General features: G+C 35.4%; 2 protein-coding genes across 2 annotated transcripts; both read left to right on the top strand.

The window, feature by feature from the left end:
- Window positions 1-1705: 1705 nt before the first annotated feature.
- LOC114359449 (cuticle protein 8-like) lies at window positions 1706-5705 on the top strand. Its single transcript, XM_028313863.1, has 4 exons — window positions 1706-1754; window positions 2037-2432; window positions 3959-4125; window positions 5579-5705. Exons 1-4 carry the CDS (start codon window positions 1731-1733, stop codon window positions 5664-5666), a joined length of 675 nt encoding a protein of 224 aa, XP_028169664.1. The 5' UTR covers window positions 1706-1730; the 3' UTR covers window positions 5667-5705.
- Window positions 5706-11176: 5471 nt separating this feature from the next.
- On the top strand, window positions 11177-16105 carry LOC114359461 (cuticle protein 7-like). The gene is made up of 4 exons (XM_028313877.1): window positions 11177-11230; window positions 11936-12088; window positions 14777-14943; window positions 15928-16105. Exons 1-4 carry the CDS (start codon window positions 11219-11221, stop codon window positions 15977-15979), a joined length of 384 nt encoding a protein of 127 aa, XP_028169678.1. The 5' UTR covers window positions 11177-11218; the 3' UTR covers window positions 15980-16105.
- The last annotated feature ends 2534 nt before the right edge of the window (window positions 16106-18639 follow it).

The raw sequence follows: 18639 nt of genomic DNA, 5'->3' as shown, positions 1-18639 counted from the left end.
TGGGTCTTATGAATAGTTAGGTATCCTTACAATAAGACATGGATGATTGGTCAAAATGATTCTGGAAAATTCATATATTTTTTAAGCTTTTTTGCTAATCCAATACAACCAGTAGGTATAAGTTACAAGCAGAACACCAAATACAAACGCATGTTTTACATCAGTAAATCAATTAATAATACAAAACAGTCATCTATTTGACAGAATTAGTTCGTACTCTACTCATTATGTCATGATTATTCAACGAAATGTATGAAGGTACTTCGAGCTACTATAAATTAAATTATAAAACCTTACATCAGATTATTTAATTAGATTTAATAGATGATAACGAAGTACAACAATTAGGTGCTATTACACCTTGCATGAGTTTGTAATAGTCTCTTTATGTAACATTACATAAAATATATCATTTATTATAACAAAGGGCAGCATAAATGTATGCATCGTTACGCTTTCATTGAGGCATTAGGCCTATTAATATTTTATTTAAAATGGTTCTCTCAGTGTGGCCAGGGTTTAATCTTGCGTCATAGTTTAGTGGAGCACTGAGTGCAACCCAAAGCGCTACTTTCTTGGCAACGACTCGTTCACACTGGAAACTCCAGTTTTACTACGGAACCGTATGAAACTAGCTTTGTTGTATGTTATAATAGGCGTTTGTTATGCAAACTCGGCCGATGTTTATGTTTTAATCATGTCATTTGACAAGCGTGATGTTGAATTTATTGGTCAGCACTAGCCCTTAGATATTTTTGGGAGCTGATTTCTTGTTTCTTAATTAATATTAGAGGAAGAATCAAAGACATTGCATTATTCGTAAAAAAAAAATGATACACTTAACATGCCTAAGATATACTTTCGCCATATTTATCTCCAAATGTTTTCACACCTTCAATAAACAGTATTTTTGCCATCACGAAAACCATGGCGATATATTATAGCCTAAGATCATGTTATAGTATGCTTGAGTTAAAGCCAAACTATGTTATGCTTCCTTGTTGCCTTTAAAGGTAAGAACCTAAAAGCGAATGTCGAAATAGATCTGAATCATTGAACTGGTGTTACCTTATTCACTTATTTACATCTCTTGCCACCTTGCGGTCGAATCCGAACACTTACACTTGTTTGTGGCTTACCGGTATTTAGGCCGTTTGAATTACTTACACTTTAGAGTCAGATATATCAAATTTCGGTTTAGAAGATGCTTTATTCTGATGGTTACAAAAACATGAATGACGGTTAGAATAAGTAAGTAGAATGTAGGTAGAGCTGAAGACTGTTGAACATTCATTCTTTAGATTTGACCAATAAGGACCTGAACAAAGTATTTTACTGAAAAGATACCATAAGAAAGTACCGTAGTCAGAGGGAACCGTACGATGTTAAAGTAATAATTTTGTTTATCTGTGGAAAATCTTACTACTTACAAAGTTAGTAATATATTTTAGTGCCTACTCTACATACTCGAATCCAGCGTAAATTATCTAGAAAAACTGTAACCTTATAAAGACGGATGCATGTTCTGAAGAAGCCCTAAACTTAACCTTGAATTGGAAATTTAAAAAATTGTTAATGCAGTTACATCAGGCTAAAGGCGATCATGTGAGGCGGTGTCCGATGTCGGCCCTACACCGGTTTTGCGGTATCGGATGACATATGTTGCGGCGTCCCCCAAGTATAAAAACTACCACCTTATTGGAAGTCCAGCACATTTGGTCTGCCATCCAATGAACTGCAACATGTACTCCAAAGTAAGATTTCGGGTTGATAAAAAGTAGTATTCGTAAAATATGTTTTTTTCGGAAATTTCTCCTTTTCGGAAACCAGTCCAAGTGAATCATCGGGCCATTAATGGAACATCGTGTTGTGTGATAACATTAATCACACCTTTCTTTCGAGTGACCTTTTGCAAATTGATGTTTCTGGTTCTTTAAAGATTATCGGAAAAGTTTAAGCTTTTNAGGTTTTTACATAGTCATGGAGAAACTTTATGGCTTAAGTGCGTTTGTACTAATGATTTGACATATTCCCAGATCGTCATCCTGAGCGTTTTGGTGGCGGTCTGCCATGCCGGCATCATCGTTGACGACGGCAGAACGCACGCCATCTCTTCCCAGAGTCTTCACCAACACGACCAGCCGACCCACCACGTGACCGCGCACTTCACCCCCGTCGTTCAACACCAGAACATCTTGGAGCATGCCCCTACGCTGCTTCACCAGACCTCGTTCTTAGATCACGGGCCTGTGGTGCATGCGACGCCTCTGGTCCACCACGTGACTCCAGTTGTTCAACAAATCGCCCAGCCTGTTGTGCAACACGTTGCCCAGCCTGTTGTTCAACATGTGGCGCCGGCTGTCCACGCTCCGTTGGTGCAACATGTGTCTCCAGTCGCCGTCGCTGTCGGCCGCGCCGATCAGGAGGAGCATGTAAGTTTTTTTACTTATCTTCTTCTTCGCTTCTTTTTCCAACGTGTGTTACAAGCCTAGTGTCCAATCGTCATAACATAAGAGCTCGCTTATTGATAGTAAACCACAGGTTTTCCAAAATTAGAACGACATAGGCAATCAAACATCGTTAAGGCTTTTGACAGATTTACAACATATAACTTCAAGTAGGTATTGTTGAAAAATACAGAGAGAAATGTAAAATTACGTTTATGCTAACTCGACCGGTCCATTAAATAATGCAAACCATTACGACGATAATCCCTTGCAGCACACCACGGTCTACATTAAATTACTGAGCATTGATATTAAATGTAACAAGCTACTTCTTGGTTCATATAAAATTGATCCGAAAATTGCGGAACGAGTGGACCTATTTGTCTCACATTATGATATTACATACATAATTTACTAACTATTTCAAACTACTTGCGCATGCGGCTACACGCACACAGCAAACAAAGAAAGTGAAAGGCTATCAGTACTATTATGATTAAAAATGGGATCAGTTAATATAACCTAATTAAATGTTTATTGTGTAAGCACCCTGTCGTTAGTTCGCGGCGTGTCGCAAGGCGGAGTAGGCGGCGATCTATCACGCAGCGATTCAGATTATCGACTATTTATCATAGGAATCATCAAACGATAGCACCGTTTACACGCAAGATGATGTAGCACTGTGAGCCTAAACCGAAATCACTCGTCATCACTTTAAATTAATTATGAATATATTCTAAAAACCAGAAATATTCAGAAAACCAGTCTAACATCAACTAATGACACGAAATAATGTACAGTATCATGCATAATGCACTCTATTATATATATTTTCACTTTATTTACATACAAGTAATGCTGCTATTTTCTGTCAGTTTATTCTACGTTCATGCCGCATATACAATAGTATGAAATAAATTAATCTTAGACAATAAATTAAACTAGCAGTATTAATTTTCAAATTACCATAGTATAACAGAAGCACATTTTTAAAAGTCTATTGACATGATTAACCTATGTTTAGCTTTGGACTAAAATAAAACTACGGCAGCTCATCAAAATCTCGCGAATAAATTACCACCTCTGCTCTCAAATAAATCAAGAAGTGATATAACATTAATTGAGTAATTTGAACTGCACTCTAGTAATGTCAAACATAAAATAAGGCAATTTCCTCTAATATTAACTATTTCCTAGCAAATAAACAAATATTTTAGATATTATGAAACTTTTACTCAAACCATTATAATAAATACGTAATAGCATATTTATTCTCGTAATAGGAATTCCCAGCTGTTGAAGTATATGATAAAATCAATCAAGAGCCAAAGAAACTTGTTTAGGAAAACGCATATCCAAATGAAAATCTTCTGTGATTTTCTGATACCCAAGACGACTCTACATTTTCCTTTTGTACACACAAATATCAGCCGTAAAATGAGAAACGCAAGTTTCAATATCGATAGCCTTCTTTTCTTCAGATCGTGTATTTAATTCTTACAAAATTCCAGGCCCCCGTAAAGTATGAGTTCTCATACTCCGTGGAGGACCCTACCACCGGCGACCACAAGTCGCACCGCGAGAGCCGCGACGGTGACCTGGTGAGAGGCGAGTACTCTCTTCTGCAGCCTGATGGCTCCATCCGCAAGGTCGAATACACTGCTGACGACCACTCTGGGTAAGATATACTGATTCTTATATCATATACCTAAGGTAATTTAGCTCATATAGGTACCTAACATACGATAGATACCGTAATAAAGTTTTTAAAATAATTAATTTAAGAAGAAAGTCATGCCACCAAAACATGTTCATATAAAATGCTGGTTGTTGTTCTTGTTGATCTCATGTAGAGCCAAGTTTAGTCCTTACTTCACAAACTGTACACCTTAGTAAAAATATGTATGACATGGCCGTTTTTAGTTTATCGCATTTACAATCAAACGAAAGTTTGTATCGTACGATTTAACCATGTCTTTGAAAAGGTTAGCATTACTCAAGTCAGTAATAAGGTTACTTATCACAATATTATAATCTTCTTACTCAACCTTTGTATTTATGCCATTAAAGGGTCGATAATGTCGTTATAAAAATAGCTATTAAAATTTGCCCAATAACAACTGTCAGATTTTGAGCAACATCTCGTTAAATCCATAAATTATAATAATTAAAACTGTAATAAAACAACTGCACTAAATCGGCAATGAGGAAACGCGTAAAATTAAAAGTCATGACTCACACTTGATCTTGGAGCGTTCGATCAACGCGAAAGTGGATCATTTTCATTCATACTCACTTGTTCATCAGTTGCGTAATTACAATATCCATCGATGTTAAGGCCGACCCACGCGTTGCCTCAGATCTGGCGAGACTAATAGCTTTTGTGGTACTGCAATGATCCAAAGTTTTATCTCAGCGTAGTGTTGTTCCAGACGATAACGTAGATAAGATCGCCGCTCGTATATCCAGTAAGGTAACGTACGAGGCCTATCCTCTCTCGTAACGTTCGTTATACAACGGAAAATTGCATGTCAACAATAATTGTTTGAACCGGGCGACCGCAATGCGATACACATCCACGCAAGGCGAATAACTGTGTTCATGCTTGTTACCTTTGAAAACAACTTCCATATAATATCAAATTAGTTGTTTCTTCTTTGTAAAAAAAAAGTTCTCGTTATTTTTTTACAAAGAAGAACATTCAAGAAGAAGATGACATTGATGATTAAAAAATAATAATGGAAATCAAAGTTTGAGACTCAAATTAGATAAATTAATTGAATGCAGATAATTTTGTCAATCTTAAAATTATTAGTAGGTATCAATCCCCCGTAAAAGGAATTGCCTATTTTAACATACTAAAAATGTATCTTCAATTGTAACGTATTTGGGTATTACGTAAATGTGAATCCACACAAAATACACCATATAAAGATATTAACGAAAGCACGAAACGGAAAAGTTACGCACGATTGCAACATTCGCGAAACGCATATCTTAATCTTCGTCAGTAGTGGTAACAATGAAGTCATAATTTAAACCTTTAAAGAGCTCCGCATTACCATCATAATTTAAGCCTTATTCACTTATAATAAGATCGAAATGTAATAAGTATGTTAACTTTTTTGCAGCTTCAACGCCGTCGTGAGCAACTCTGCGCCCACGCACGCCGCGCAGGAGACGCACGCGCCGGTCCACGCAACGCCGTACCACCATTAAACCCCTTGTAGAGCCATATATAACCATACGACCATTGCATTTTAGTGTACTATAATTATATTGTTATTATTTATAGCTATCTTGTCGTTTCAATCACTGACCTTATTACATACATAAATTACGAAAAGCTAAGTTAGCTTTGAATTTTCCCAGAAGCCCCATGAAAACTCCGCTCTAGTCTTTTATTATTTTGGTTATACGTATTTTATTATTTTTCTATCCTATCAACAACAACAGGTAGGTAATAATAGAAAATAATTATAAAAAATTACTAGTGCTAGAGTCCAAGAAGACAGCAGCCTCGCTGAATAGCAATTCAAACACAGCGTTGCTGCAAATTTAACAATTTTTTCGCTCCATTTACTTCGACCTGCATATTTTATAATATGCTTAATGCAATATTTTTAAAACAGGTTCTAGAAAAAATAATATTTTATTTATTTATACCTTGTTACTAATAAAATCACTAAGTACCTATCTAACAAAGAGTTTTTAGTCAATAAAGGCTTTCAGTACGATGACTTGATACAAAATGTGTTCATAACAACATAGGTACGTACTTAATATGTAAGCTCGTAGAAAGACTTACAAAACAAAAAACACTACTTGAACTGTGGGAAAAATTACTACAACAAAGTAAAGTTATTATTCATTAGTCCAAATCGACTATTTTCTACGCACAACTGAATAGAGTTAATAAAAAAATGGACTCGCTCAGTCACCTTCTAGGAAACAGCTCTTCGGAAGGTGTTTGAAGTTTAACCACAGGTTTCCAATCTAGTGGATATAACTTCATGCTTTTATTAATTTGAATAATGGCACATTCGCAGTACATAAGACTGCAATTTTGTTGTAAAATAACACTTTTACAGCTGTATAAGATGGTACAGTTTACAGGAAGTGTCATTGTCTGTACTTAAATGTGCCTTTTTAAGTTATCTGAGAATTATATCAGTAAGTAATACAGAGTTTCGTGTCAAGAATCAATGTTTAATAACTTCAAGTGGACCACTTTTCATGCATTGGTCAATTAGCACTTCCACCTATTCTCTCATAAATGGTTTTCGGTCATAATCACACCCAACAGTACCTGCTATGGTGAATATTTGACTAAAATCCAACATTCGAAGTTTGGGAACAACTGTTCTTCATTAACGTATGATTCATGCAATCAAATGTGTAAGTTAAGTAACCGCTAATTGTTCCACATAACAGCGAAAAACTGAATATAATCAAACCGGCCCTTGCTCGTAACAGCTATTGGGGCTGATGAAAATCTTTACTTACCTAATTTAAACTCTTACGTGATAACTCAATATTGAATTATACTTTAATATTAAAGTTTATAATGTAGATAAATCAACAAAAATATCGATTATGTTGTAGTCATAGCAGCTAATAACGTATTACATGTCTAGCTTATTTATCAAAATGCAACAAATTTATTCATTACATTTCTAAACCATTATCGTACTTTAAATAACGTAATTGATTGACTAAAGTTATCATAGTACTGTTATTTCTGTGGTATATGTGTATATGTTACCTACGTCTTATTTTATGTAGTTTTATAGGTTTATTTACAAAGATTTTAACACGTTGTACATACTCAATTTCCTCCACGCTAATTAATAGAGGTAATTGTATGTTTCGTCACCAGTTTAATTCCCTACACTTATACTAACACAGAAACAGTAAAACAATAGAAATTCACCGTTAGTTCCCTAGTTTATTATAAAGGCAACTCCATAAACATATCGCACGCCTTCAAAGACTTAAACAAAGCGGTGAATATTTCGAGAAATTTTCGCTTTATGAAACTGTCTTACGTCAAAACGTTTATCTCATGACGGAAGCTGCAAGGTACAACGTAACTTACGATTTACCCGTGATAAGTTAAGGTTACCTATATAATCACACCACGGAAAATCTATGTCACGAATATATAAAGAGATGGCTGCAATAAATTGGCGGTACAATTTGGTAACTGCTCGATGATGTTGCCGAGCGATTATCACGTGGGCAGAATGTAGAGCAAAGATTAGATATTATTTTTAATTTGCACTACACTAGTCGGCTATATTTTAGACCATTAATAATAGTACTGTTCCTACCTGTTGACAAAGCTTTATTCTTCCACGTAAAAATTAGGATTATCGCCGAAAAATGTGTCTTATAAACATATGGTAATGTATAAGTTACATCTATTGCACTGAAATAATCCTATTTCACTTAAATATGGTTCTCAGAAATAAATATCTTTCAAACCAATTGAATGCGGTCGTCCAGCACGCGTTACTTTATCGTGGTCTGTTTTATGTGCATGCGCATTCATTTTAACGCACTAACATTGGTCAAAATGAGCGTTAGAAGAGAACACTAGTGACGAAATCTCATTATTGTCTTTAATAATCACGAATGACAAGGTCGTGGCGCAATTATTTTGTCTTTTGGGTTACTCGCGATCTTTGAAACGCTCTACTTCTCCACGCATGCGTAACTGCATACTCATGCTAACAACTACGTCGGGAGGTGATAAATCTACTCGTAATTATTGTGCTCAAATATAAAGACAGGCTCATTAATTAAAATGCAATCACTATGAAACTTCTAGCCCCATGCTACTCGGTCGAGTAGATCAGATTACAAGTCAATCAACTTTTTGCTGATTCTTTAGTTTGTTTTTCAGCCCAAAAAATGAATTATTTATTGATTTGAATCATACATTCAGTAATTACGTTAAGTAGGTACGGAAGAAAGAAATACTATTTACTAGCTGACCCGGCGAACTTTGTTCCGCCTTAATGGCAATAAATAAGCAGACTTTTTTTATTTCGAACGGGATTAAAGGTATCCTATGTCCTTCTCCTGGCTCTAAACTACCTCCCTAACAATTTTCAGCTAAATCGGTTCAGCCGTTCTTGAGTTATAAGTGGAGTAACTAACACGACTTTCTTTTATATATATAGATTTTAAGTATTTAATTATCTAAACATAAATTACGAACGCAATTAAAATAAAAAGTACAAGTGTGGACGCATTGTTTGTTTAAAATTGTGTATTCAAGAGCTGTTAAAAAGCAAAGTCGTAGCTTCATAGCAAAAAGCTATTTTAATCATCAGTTTTTTCATTTAGGAGTGCACAATAATTTTGTAGCACAAAAATCATGAAGATATTCTTAGTAAATATAGACCAGACACCTTCCTGTTACGAATCTAATCGAATACTCAGTATTTATGAAGCAGTAGCAATATCAATTAAATAACAGCCTATTAGTCGAGAATTTGTAAGTAATAGTACTAAATGCGATTTCTGAGTAACTTCTCTCTAAAAAGCACACGCAATAATCCCTATTTAGTACTTGCGAGCATTAAATAGAAGTACAGAGAAAGTGTATTTGCTACAGAGTAATAGATAATACTGTACTGAATACTGCGTAATCCCAACGATACTGTCTCGCTATAAATAAATCACCGGCTTTTAACATAATCAATTTTGTTCAGTGGATCACTTTCTGTCGATAATATTATGCAGATTGAAGCTGTGATATAATACTTACAAGGGTAAATGATCTTGTATAACAAGGACGTAAACGACGCTTAATAGTGCAGTTTAATTTCAAATATAACTTAATAAATAAATACAATTAAATTCAAAAGCTAAAATACTAAATTGTAACGTTAATATCCGACTATTAATAAAATAAAACAAAAATTAAGATCTAAGATAAATCGAATAATCAAGTTGGTACCTATGTATATTATAGTTAAGTTCACTAGCAAAAATTTCCTCTATGGTGAATATGGTGATATAGTTACCAAGATAAATGGCATTTTGATTTTAGGTTCACAAGTCGCAAAATTGGGTCAAACATAAAAAAATCGTAAAAAATACTGAAGAAAGGTTAAACTGGCCGTGTAAAATAAAAGCAAAAAACACGCTATCAATATTCGATACGAACCGAACAACACGCGCTCTTAGTAACTTTACAGCTCGCAAGACCTTTACAAAATAATGATACGGCATTTTTTCTCGTTTATTCATATTAATGGATGCATCTGCAAAGAGCAAAATAAGCATAATGTTACGAAATATTCAACCTTGAGTGCTTAAAAATTAGTTAAAAGTGGTTTAATTAATTTTATTACTCATTTAACTCGTTACGGTCTTATTTTAAGTAGGTATTTTAATTTGCAATAGAGATAGTCAATCTTCTCATTTAGCTAGCAGTCAGAGCTATAGCGCGCTGTCCTAATCACATTGCAACAATTAAAGCCGACACTAATGTCCGGTGTCTGAATGAAGTTTTTTAGCTTATACTATAACTCGTACATGCTCATAATATCATTCACAAGCAAGTAGTTACGTATTTTTATATAAGTTATTCTTAGCTTAAATCTATTAAGGGTGGATTCGACCAAACAAGAGTAAATATTAATCTACGAATAAATCATCAGCTATTCGACATTTTGACATATTTTCCATACTGAAACTGTCAAAGTGCCAGTTATTATCAGATAAAAGTTTGCTCGAATCAGGCTTTAGTAGTTTAAGCCATAAACCAGTCTTCTAGCTCCTACTAAGCGTGTTTAAACTCTACTAGCCTAAATAAAAACACACACTATTTTATATCAATGCACACACGAAAATCTCCTATGAAGACATTCAAATAATACACAGGTTTTGTTCAAATCTAAATCAAATGTTTCCCAATAGTGTCTCAGATTAATTACATACCTACTCGTATTCACTAATGAAATATTTTCTCACGACAGATCATTACGGATATTAAATAGCACCTGCCTGGTCTAAATTTAATGAGGTCAACTGAAAAGCAATCCTTGCATATTTTCATACCGAGATAGTGTTTTATTGGGGAAATTATCTTATCAAATTATCAATTAATAGGCCCGATGACAATTCATCAATCTATCATACTTTTTGATCTATAAAATTTTCGATTTCTTTTTAGTGCTCTTATGTAGACTTCGTCATATAAACATAAATGTTGTAAAAAATTGTATGTTGAAACACGATGACATACTCATACTCATCTACCAGTCCGTAATATTTAATTTTAGATACATCCTTTAATTAAACCGTATCAATCCTGAAATTGACAATGGTGCAATTTATAGATCAAGCAACAATTTAACAAGGAGTCTTTCTATTTTTGATAAGCACCTTTTTCGCTGATGATTTAATTCTTTTAGCTCAAAGTTTGTTCACACCATTACGAGTATTGTGTAGAAAACCGACTGTAAAACCATGTCCCAGCACGTAAGCGGTGAATTACTTCCTCACGAAGCAAAACATCATAATGATCTACTTTCTTCACACCAATTGTCATTTCAATTTCTCACCTTGAACCAGGCAAAACACTACATAATTTTACGTAATTGCTAAATCATTATCAAACTACCGTATTCTTGCGTACACTGCGCGTACGCGTCGCATCTCGCCGGTTAACTAATATAAAAGTCGAGTGCTTCGCTCTTCGGCAACAGTTGTGTGTGGTCGGTGGGACGAAGCAAACCTTATTCAAACACAAAATGATCGCCAAAGTAAGTGGATTCCGCGACTCGCAATCCCGTTGCGAAGTAGTGAAAGGACCAAAATAGCAGTGATATGGATCGAAACGCAAGGACCTACCAAACGCGGCGTGCTCCAAATTCAAATTTCTCACAAGCGGGAACTTACATTGGATTTTTTTGGGAATTTTGCAGGAATACTCAATTTTCCTGATAGCTCAACTTTACTGTTTTTCTGACAAACGACTTGAACCTGCGTGTTCCTTGTCACGATCGCACAGCGCACGCTAAGTGGATTGCTTAACAATTCCGGTTTATAATTGCAATTAGATCTTATCTTCTTTATTGTACATGCACTTTCCATCATTAGAAAAGTCTGAATGTAGATTTTCTCTTTGTGATTATATTTCAAGTTTGTATGTTGCACTTTACCCTACTTCTAAACAAATACACCGAACATGTAACTTTACACCTAATTTAAAAAAAGTCATTTCAGACAAATGCACGCAGTTTTCGTGGTAAAAGAAAAACACTTCACAAAAGAAAATAATAACCTCTTTATCCCAACACACGCATGTCAACTAATATCGTATTATTTTCAAAGTTTACTTTAACTCTCTTCTTTTGTATTTCTCACAACCCCATTTCATATTCATTCATCTTCGGATTTCTGCTTTTGATTAAACCGTTCCTAGGATTTGTTACAAAGACTCTATCTAACAATAGTATCATCCCCAGGCCGCAGTTATCCTGTCCGTAGTGGCGCTAGCGTCCGCCGGCGTACTTCAGCTGGGCGGCTACCACGGCGGCGAGGCGTACGGCCACGAAGCGGTTGCGTACGCGCCGGTCGCGCACTACGGCGGGCATGAGGACACACATGTCGACTATCACGTGAGTAACACGGTTTAGACTTTTGTAAATCTTGTTGAGATCTATTCGGTACACGTGTACCTGATAGATCGATTACTTCGTGAAAGAAGGAGCTTGCGTCGAAAAAATACCTTTTTACACCACTGCAACTCTTGTACAGCCAAGATGAACAATTTGGATACAACCAGAGAAGGTTCAATAGTCTCGGGGCATACTTACTGTTATGGAACATTCAACAAAGGTAGCATTCGAAATATTTTGTCTAATTCCGTCCATTTCAATACACAGATGACTGAAAAGGTATTGAACCTTTTTAGGATGTTTCCATCAATTTTCCATCTAGGTATCTCTATCACTTAGTATTATATTGGATTACTTACATTTAATGCATAATAAAAAATTATGCAGTGATTTTTTTCTAGTTCAAGTGTATGATCACTGTAGCGTGTAACTCAATTAATTCTGAAAGAACAAAATATTCTTAAAACACGAAAAGTATTAAATACACTAGGCTGTAAAATTATAACATTTCAAATAAATTATGAGAAATATATCAATCATACGAATATTTGCAGTCAATTAATTAGCACTTGAAATCTACCTAATTGAATAAAAACAAACCATTTCCTTATTTTTAAATAAACATTACGATATCAAAATCAATCGTGTTTATAATTCAAGTTGCAATATATTAAAAGCGCATTCGTCCATTACAAAATAATATAATATAATTCGCTGATGAACGCAGCACGTAACTGAAGCCGTTTGTCGTGGTTATGTATAACAAAGATATTATTAACGCTTTACATTTTGAGTAGCCTTCAACGTAAGTAATAAGAACATACATCTGCGGTAATAGTTGCAAAACTCATTATTACAACACTGTCGCACGAAATGTTCACACACTAAAAATTATAAAGAATTCGGTCAAGGACGAATCAAAATCCACCCAAATCAAAGTACCTACATATTGCAATTTGCTTCTAATTAACAGTTACGTTTAGCAAATACTCGTCATATCTCAAACTAGAGTAGGTACCTAGTCGAGCTTGCTTTGTTACCCTAGCTAAGTGTAATGACGTAATACAATAGCAAGTAACTAATTGATAGCTTGCATAAACTCGCGTGTACGATACAACACAATCAAAGCTGTTTCCGGGATACGATACCTATCTGTAGGCTCACAATCCCTCGTTGCCATGTTACGTCACCGTTCTCTATTGTTGAGACCTAAGATGTATTCGCTGGTAATTATTCTTTATGTCTGCTAATTTTGTCGTCATTCGAGATACGTTGTGAATCAATGGAGAGCAAAAAAGGCAGTGCAAATAAACATATCAACAAAATTTGTGTGAGGTGCTAACTTATGAAATTACTGTTTTGTATGGAGAATCAGAAGAAACAATATTGGAGCTAGTAACATTATGGCTATTTTGTTAGCTATCAATAAATGTAGAAAATATTTAGAAGACCATTTTTCAAAAGATACAATAAATAGAAAATTTGAAACAAAGAAAAACATGGAAATGAAATAAATACAATTAGGTTCACAGGAACCACGAACTCATGAATCTGCAAGAAATTTTCGATTTCATAGGTAGTAATCTATCTAATAGATGGGTTTTGACCGTTACGGTACAATGAAAACCTAGCAATCTATTCGGCAAACCTACGATCAAGTTATGCGACCACTCGGCACGTCTATTGTTGCATACAAGGAATTATTGTCCGACCAATAGTCAGACATTTGTCGAAGGACTTATAAATCGCCCACAAATCGTCCTACTTCGAAAATTAAAGAGCGAGCCGTGTAATTTATGAGACCGTTGTCTTTATGATTTTGTCATAAATCGAGCCGCCAGCGATTCGGACCGATTGCATAACGTGATCCCAGTCGTGACTGTGCGGCGATAACACGAGTTCCCAGGGTGTTGCGCCACGCCAGGGACATAATGACTGTCATGAAACCTGGCAAAACGAACTGTTTGCATAAACCAGCGTGCACTCACGACCGCTTTAATAGTAGATGTGTATTAGCGATGTCGACCCAAATGCAGAAGGTTTGCGCAATGCTATTGACAGATTTAAATAATCCAAAGTGGAGCGATTCGAAAGTGCTGGAATGTTGGACCTTCACTCTGATTGATGGGATCGCAATTGCCTATTCGATATTCAAACTGTTTTGGTTTGACTGAATTCAAATTCAGTGTTACCTAATCTGACTGAGATTCATAATCCGGCGGCAGTGCTTCAATTATTACCGTATTTATCTTTAAGTTATTTCAAAATCTGCTACATGTGTGTCAGTGGTTGCAATTGTTTTCTTTTTTTTATATTAGCACAATAGCGATTGTTATCGTTCGTAATTATTGCAATGTTACCAAAATGATTTACTTGTGAGATTCAAAATACTTTTATTTGTTTAAAAACAACCTAATTACTTCATTAGTCATTTACTTTTCTTTATCAAATACGCAATTAAAACACGATTTATCTAGCTGAATTAGCATTTTTATTTATGAGTACCACAATTTCATACTGAACATCAAAAATACCATGTCGACTTATAGCTAAAACTAATCAGTAATGCGCAATTTAATTTGTAATACCTTTGACATTAAAATCGTAACATGTGTCTCGTCCCTCTCAAAAGCAGTTTCAACGACTTCTGAATTAAAAACTCACATGTGTCGTCTATGTTGCTTCCAGGCACACCCCAAATATGACTACTCATACTCCGTGTCGGACCCTCACACCGGAGACCACAAGACCCAGCACGAGGCCAGAGACGGCGACGTGGTGAAGGGCGAGTACTCCCTGCTGCAGCCTGATGGCTCCTTCCGCAAAGTCACCTACACCGCTGATGATCACAATGGGTAAGCACGTCATCCCTATATGCAACTTTAAGACGACTAGGTCAGTAACCCCGCTCTTCGATCTTTTGTTTTCTTCTAATGCGAAGAACTTAACCACTATGCAAGTTATCTCTGTTCCTACCACATCCACTAACAGTCACTCTCAATTTTTGTACACAAATATAACAGCTTAAAATGACGTCTTGTACTTAATTTGATATTGTTTGATGCAGATTTTCCCACATGTGATTGTAGAAATAATATGATGGATGCAGGTCTTGCCATGCAATTATTAGATGTATTTAACAGAAATGTAGGTATATGGCTTTTTTAAATGGCACAGTTGCACTTGATCATTGTGAACCTTTAATCGTGACATTTTGAATGAATAGAATTCAATGTGTGCGTATTGAATGGTAGAGCAAATGTAAAGTTCAGCACATTATCGCATTGTGCTTCCAATGTGACCTACATCGTATGCATTATGTCTCATATCCACGTTCAAAGATTTAGTTGAATGATTTAATCGAGTGACTGGCGCTCGTAACTATTAACCCCAGAAGCAAATGCCATACGCGAACATTTACGTTGGGTTACGAATGTTCATACTATTTTACTAACATACTGAATGTATTGTGTGGTGTGTAGTGTCCATACTGTTCCCTTGGATATGGTAAGAGAATATGCGACCATGACTAGCGTGCAAGTGTGCTAAATACTCTATTTGCCTCTAGTAGATCGGTGAGGATCTGACCTGCAATGAAGACTAACGCCCGTATTCACAAATATGCTTGCTTAAGTAAAGCAGCAAATCGAATGCACAGCGTTGATTCTTCGAGCTCTGTGATTGGTTTGTGTGTGACCCTCTGCGTTCACGCGCACTGTAAGACCTCATAGTAGGATGTTCGTTAATATAGGCGTAAAAGACCTTTAGATAAATAGTAAGAATGTAATGAAAATGGATAGTAAGTAAAATTAACTGAATATAATGTTTCTTGTTCACAGATTCAACGCGGTAGTCCACAACACCGCGCCCCAGCACCCCGAGTACCACTAAGCCCTAGTGCGGGCTCTTGCCACTGCCAACCATGTGATATTATTCCTTTAAAACTTATGTATAGATAGTCTTTAGTCGACATCCATTTTTTATAAGACTGCGGCGAAATAAACTGTTCGAAAAACATTTATTTTGTAATTTATTTTCTATTTTCTGACTTCCTTCTCTACCTTCCTTTCAATTGCAGTACCTACCATCAAACTAACAATCGCTTCAATATTTTTAAAAATATAATACCTTAAACTAAATAAGAAATCTCTATTTGGATAACACAAATATACTACCTACCTATTCACTGAGAATGAGAAAAAAATTAAGAAAAAATCTTTTTAACCGCACGTAACAAATGGTTTTACATTATGCTGCATTTTAAAGACCATAAAGAACGTACTCACCAAGTGGAACCCTTAGCATAGTTATAAAGATTGTTTGTTTAAGCTGCGTATCAACGACACGGTTAGCAGCCTTTGTGTTAACTCGCACACCGTACTTACCTAAAGATTGTTATGAAATACATAGTTTCTTTGCTTTCGGTAACTTTAATGTAAGTAGATCAAAATATGGATCAGATTAAATCTGTTACTTGCCTGTAGATATACCTAGTTTCAAACATCCTATCTCTCATCTAGAAGAAGAAAGAGGCAGAACATATAGCGATTTTATTAATCAAAGAAAAATATTGAATTAATTTAATAATACTACATTTATTGGTTGAAAGAGCATGTAACATAACCAGCCGACTATAAAAGATACATATGTCCGTACTTGATAATCATCATCATCATCTCAGCCATAGGACGACCACTGCTGAAAGTAGGCCTCCCCCAATGTTACCCGGTTGGTAGCGGCCTGCGTCCAGCGCTTTCCTACTACCTTTATGATGTCGTCGGTCCACCTTGTGGGTGGACGTCCTACGCTGCGTTTTCCGGTACGCGGCCTCCACTCCAGAACCTTATTGCTGCCCCTTCGGCCGTCAGTTCTACCCATTGCCACTTCAGCTACTTGCTCAGTACTTGCTAATACATATGTAATATAAATGCGAAAGAAACTTTCCGTTTAACTGTTACCTTTTCAAGCTTAAACCAATGAACCGATTTAGATGAAATTGGTAGAGAGATAGTTCAGGACCCAGGGGAAAACATACGATAGTTTTGTCCCGTTTTTTTCGGTGTCAGACCGGCGACGCTACAAGAAAAAACTAGTAATTGCGTCACAAACCAAAATTAAGCTTTTTCATGCCCAAATGCCATTACTTAATTCAAACGAGGTCCAATGTTGTTCAAAAAGTAATAAGAATGGGATATTTATAGCCATTACAAAAATCTGAAAAAAATTGGGTAGGCAGGTAGCTTAATTCTTCACTAATGAAACTGGTAAAAAAATCACTTAAGTTCACCGTAGCGTTCACCTGACATTCACCTGAACACGACCAGCAGCCATAGGTCCACTGCTGAATATAGGAATCCCTCGATTATTTTCAGATTAACACTATCTTTACTATACTTAAGTTTGTCACGATAAATAAAAGTCTCATAAAAAATAGCGTCACATAATTAACAATTAATGTACCTAATTTATACGATACAAATAAGAAGCTTAGTGCAATTTAAAACAACAAGCAGAAAAAAAGATTAACAGTATCTTCATTAGGTAATCGTTACAGTAAGTAATTAGTAATAACACTCACAACAGTCTTGAGACAGCATCGGAGAAATATTGCAGGAAGTAAGTATATTTCAAGGATGCCAACACCTCATCTAAGATAATTTAAATTTGAAAGAGACACCTTGTCACGTAGCTCTTGTTTATTTTACATACTCTGAAAAAATAATAATTGCGTAAAATCTTGTCGCTCAAAAAGTATTTTATTATAATTATACTAGCGACCCGCCCTGACTTCGGACGGGTGCTAAGTATACTTAAAAAAACCTTTCTCTTGAATCACTTTTCCTATTGGAAAAAAACGCTAACAAATTATTGTAGAAAAAATATGCTTGTTTGTAAGTAATTACATAAATACTTTCCACACCTACTGAACCAATCCAAATATCAATATTAATTCACAATTATTTAATACCTTCTACCTAGTACACAAAGTGAGAATTATACACCTATCTGCTCAATGGATGGTATATAGAGATCTTCCTAGTCTAGCTAACAGCAGCTGGGTAAAAAAGCGGAAAGCGAGCTTTGTGAAACTTCGTAGATATGTAGGTACGTCTAGCAGTGCCATTGCCTGAAAGAATACTCATACTAGTCGAAACATTTAACAAAGTTCACTCCATGGTGAATAGGTATAAAGTAATGTGAGTAGAGTTGCGGTAAAATACTATAAGTTTGTTGCATGTTTTAAAAAACAAAGCAAAATTCTCGTGCGATATTAAACTTCGTACTTCGTCTTCGTAACTTCACTTGAATCGAATTAATTAATGGATAACAATGACATTATGAATTTTGTACATTAAAAGTACTATACTAAAGTATTAAATTTTTATTTTTCCTCATAGTAGACTAGTAGTACAAAACACTGAACTGAACAATAGCTTATTATTTTTTTCGCAGCACAATCAGTAAAACGAAAGTCGTTGCTAACAGATTTTGCGTAGGCAATGTCTTAATGTCCCCCAAAATTAATTTACCAGAAACTGAAACGAATAAAT

Source organism: Ostrinia furnacalis, unplaced genomic scaffold (assembly GCF_004193835.3).
Source record: "Ostrinia furnacalis isolate ACB-3 unplaced genomic scaffold, ASM419383v2 OfSCF4391, whole genome shotgun sequence".
NCBI classification, from domain to species: Eukaryota; Metazoa; Arthropoda; class Insecta; order Lepidoptera; family Crambidae; genus Ostrinia; species Ostrinia furnacalis.
The sequence above is the reverse complement of the archived record's forward strand: the minus strand, read 5'-3'. Positions and strand labels throughout refer to the sequence as shown.

What these genes read in the sequence shown, in the direction of transcription:
- LOC114359461 (XM_028313877.1), top strand. An exon ending in ACACACATGTCGACTATCAC is followed by an intron (nt 12,089 to 14,776) that starts GTGAGTAACACG and finishes TGTTGCTTCCAG; the next exon opens with GCACACCCCAAATATGACTA. An exon ending in ACCGCTGATGATCACAATGG is followed by an intron (nt 14,944 to 15,927) that starts GTAAGCACGTCA and finishes TCTTGTTCACAG; the next exon opens with ATTCAACGCGGTAGTCCACA.
- LOC114359449 (XM_028313863.1), top strand. Translation starts at nt 1,731, where the DNA reads ATGAACTGCAACATGTACTCCAAA. An exon ending in ACTGCAACATGTACTCCAAA is followed by an intron (nt 1,755 to 2,036) that starts GTAAGATTTCGG and finishes ACATATTCCCAG; the next exon opens with ATCGTCATCCTGAGCGTTTT. An exon ending in GCGCCGATCAGGAGGAGCAT is followed by an intron (nt 2,433 to 3,958) that starts GTAAGTTTTTTT and finishes ACAAAATTCCAG; the next exon opens with GCCCCCGTAAAGTATGAGTT.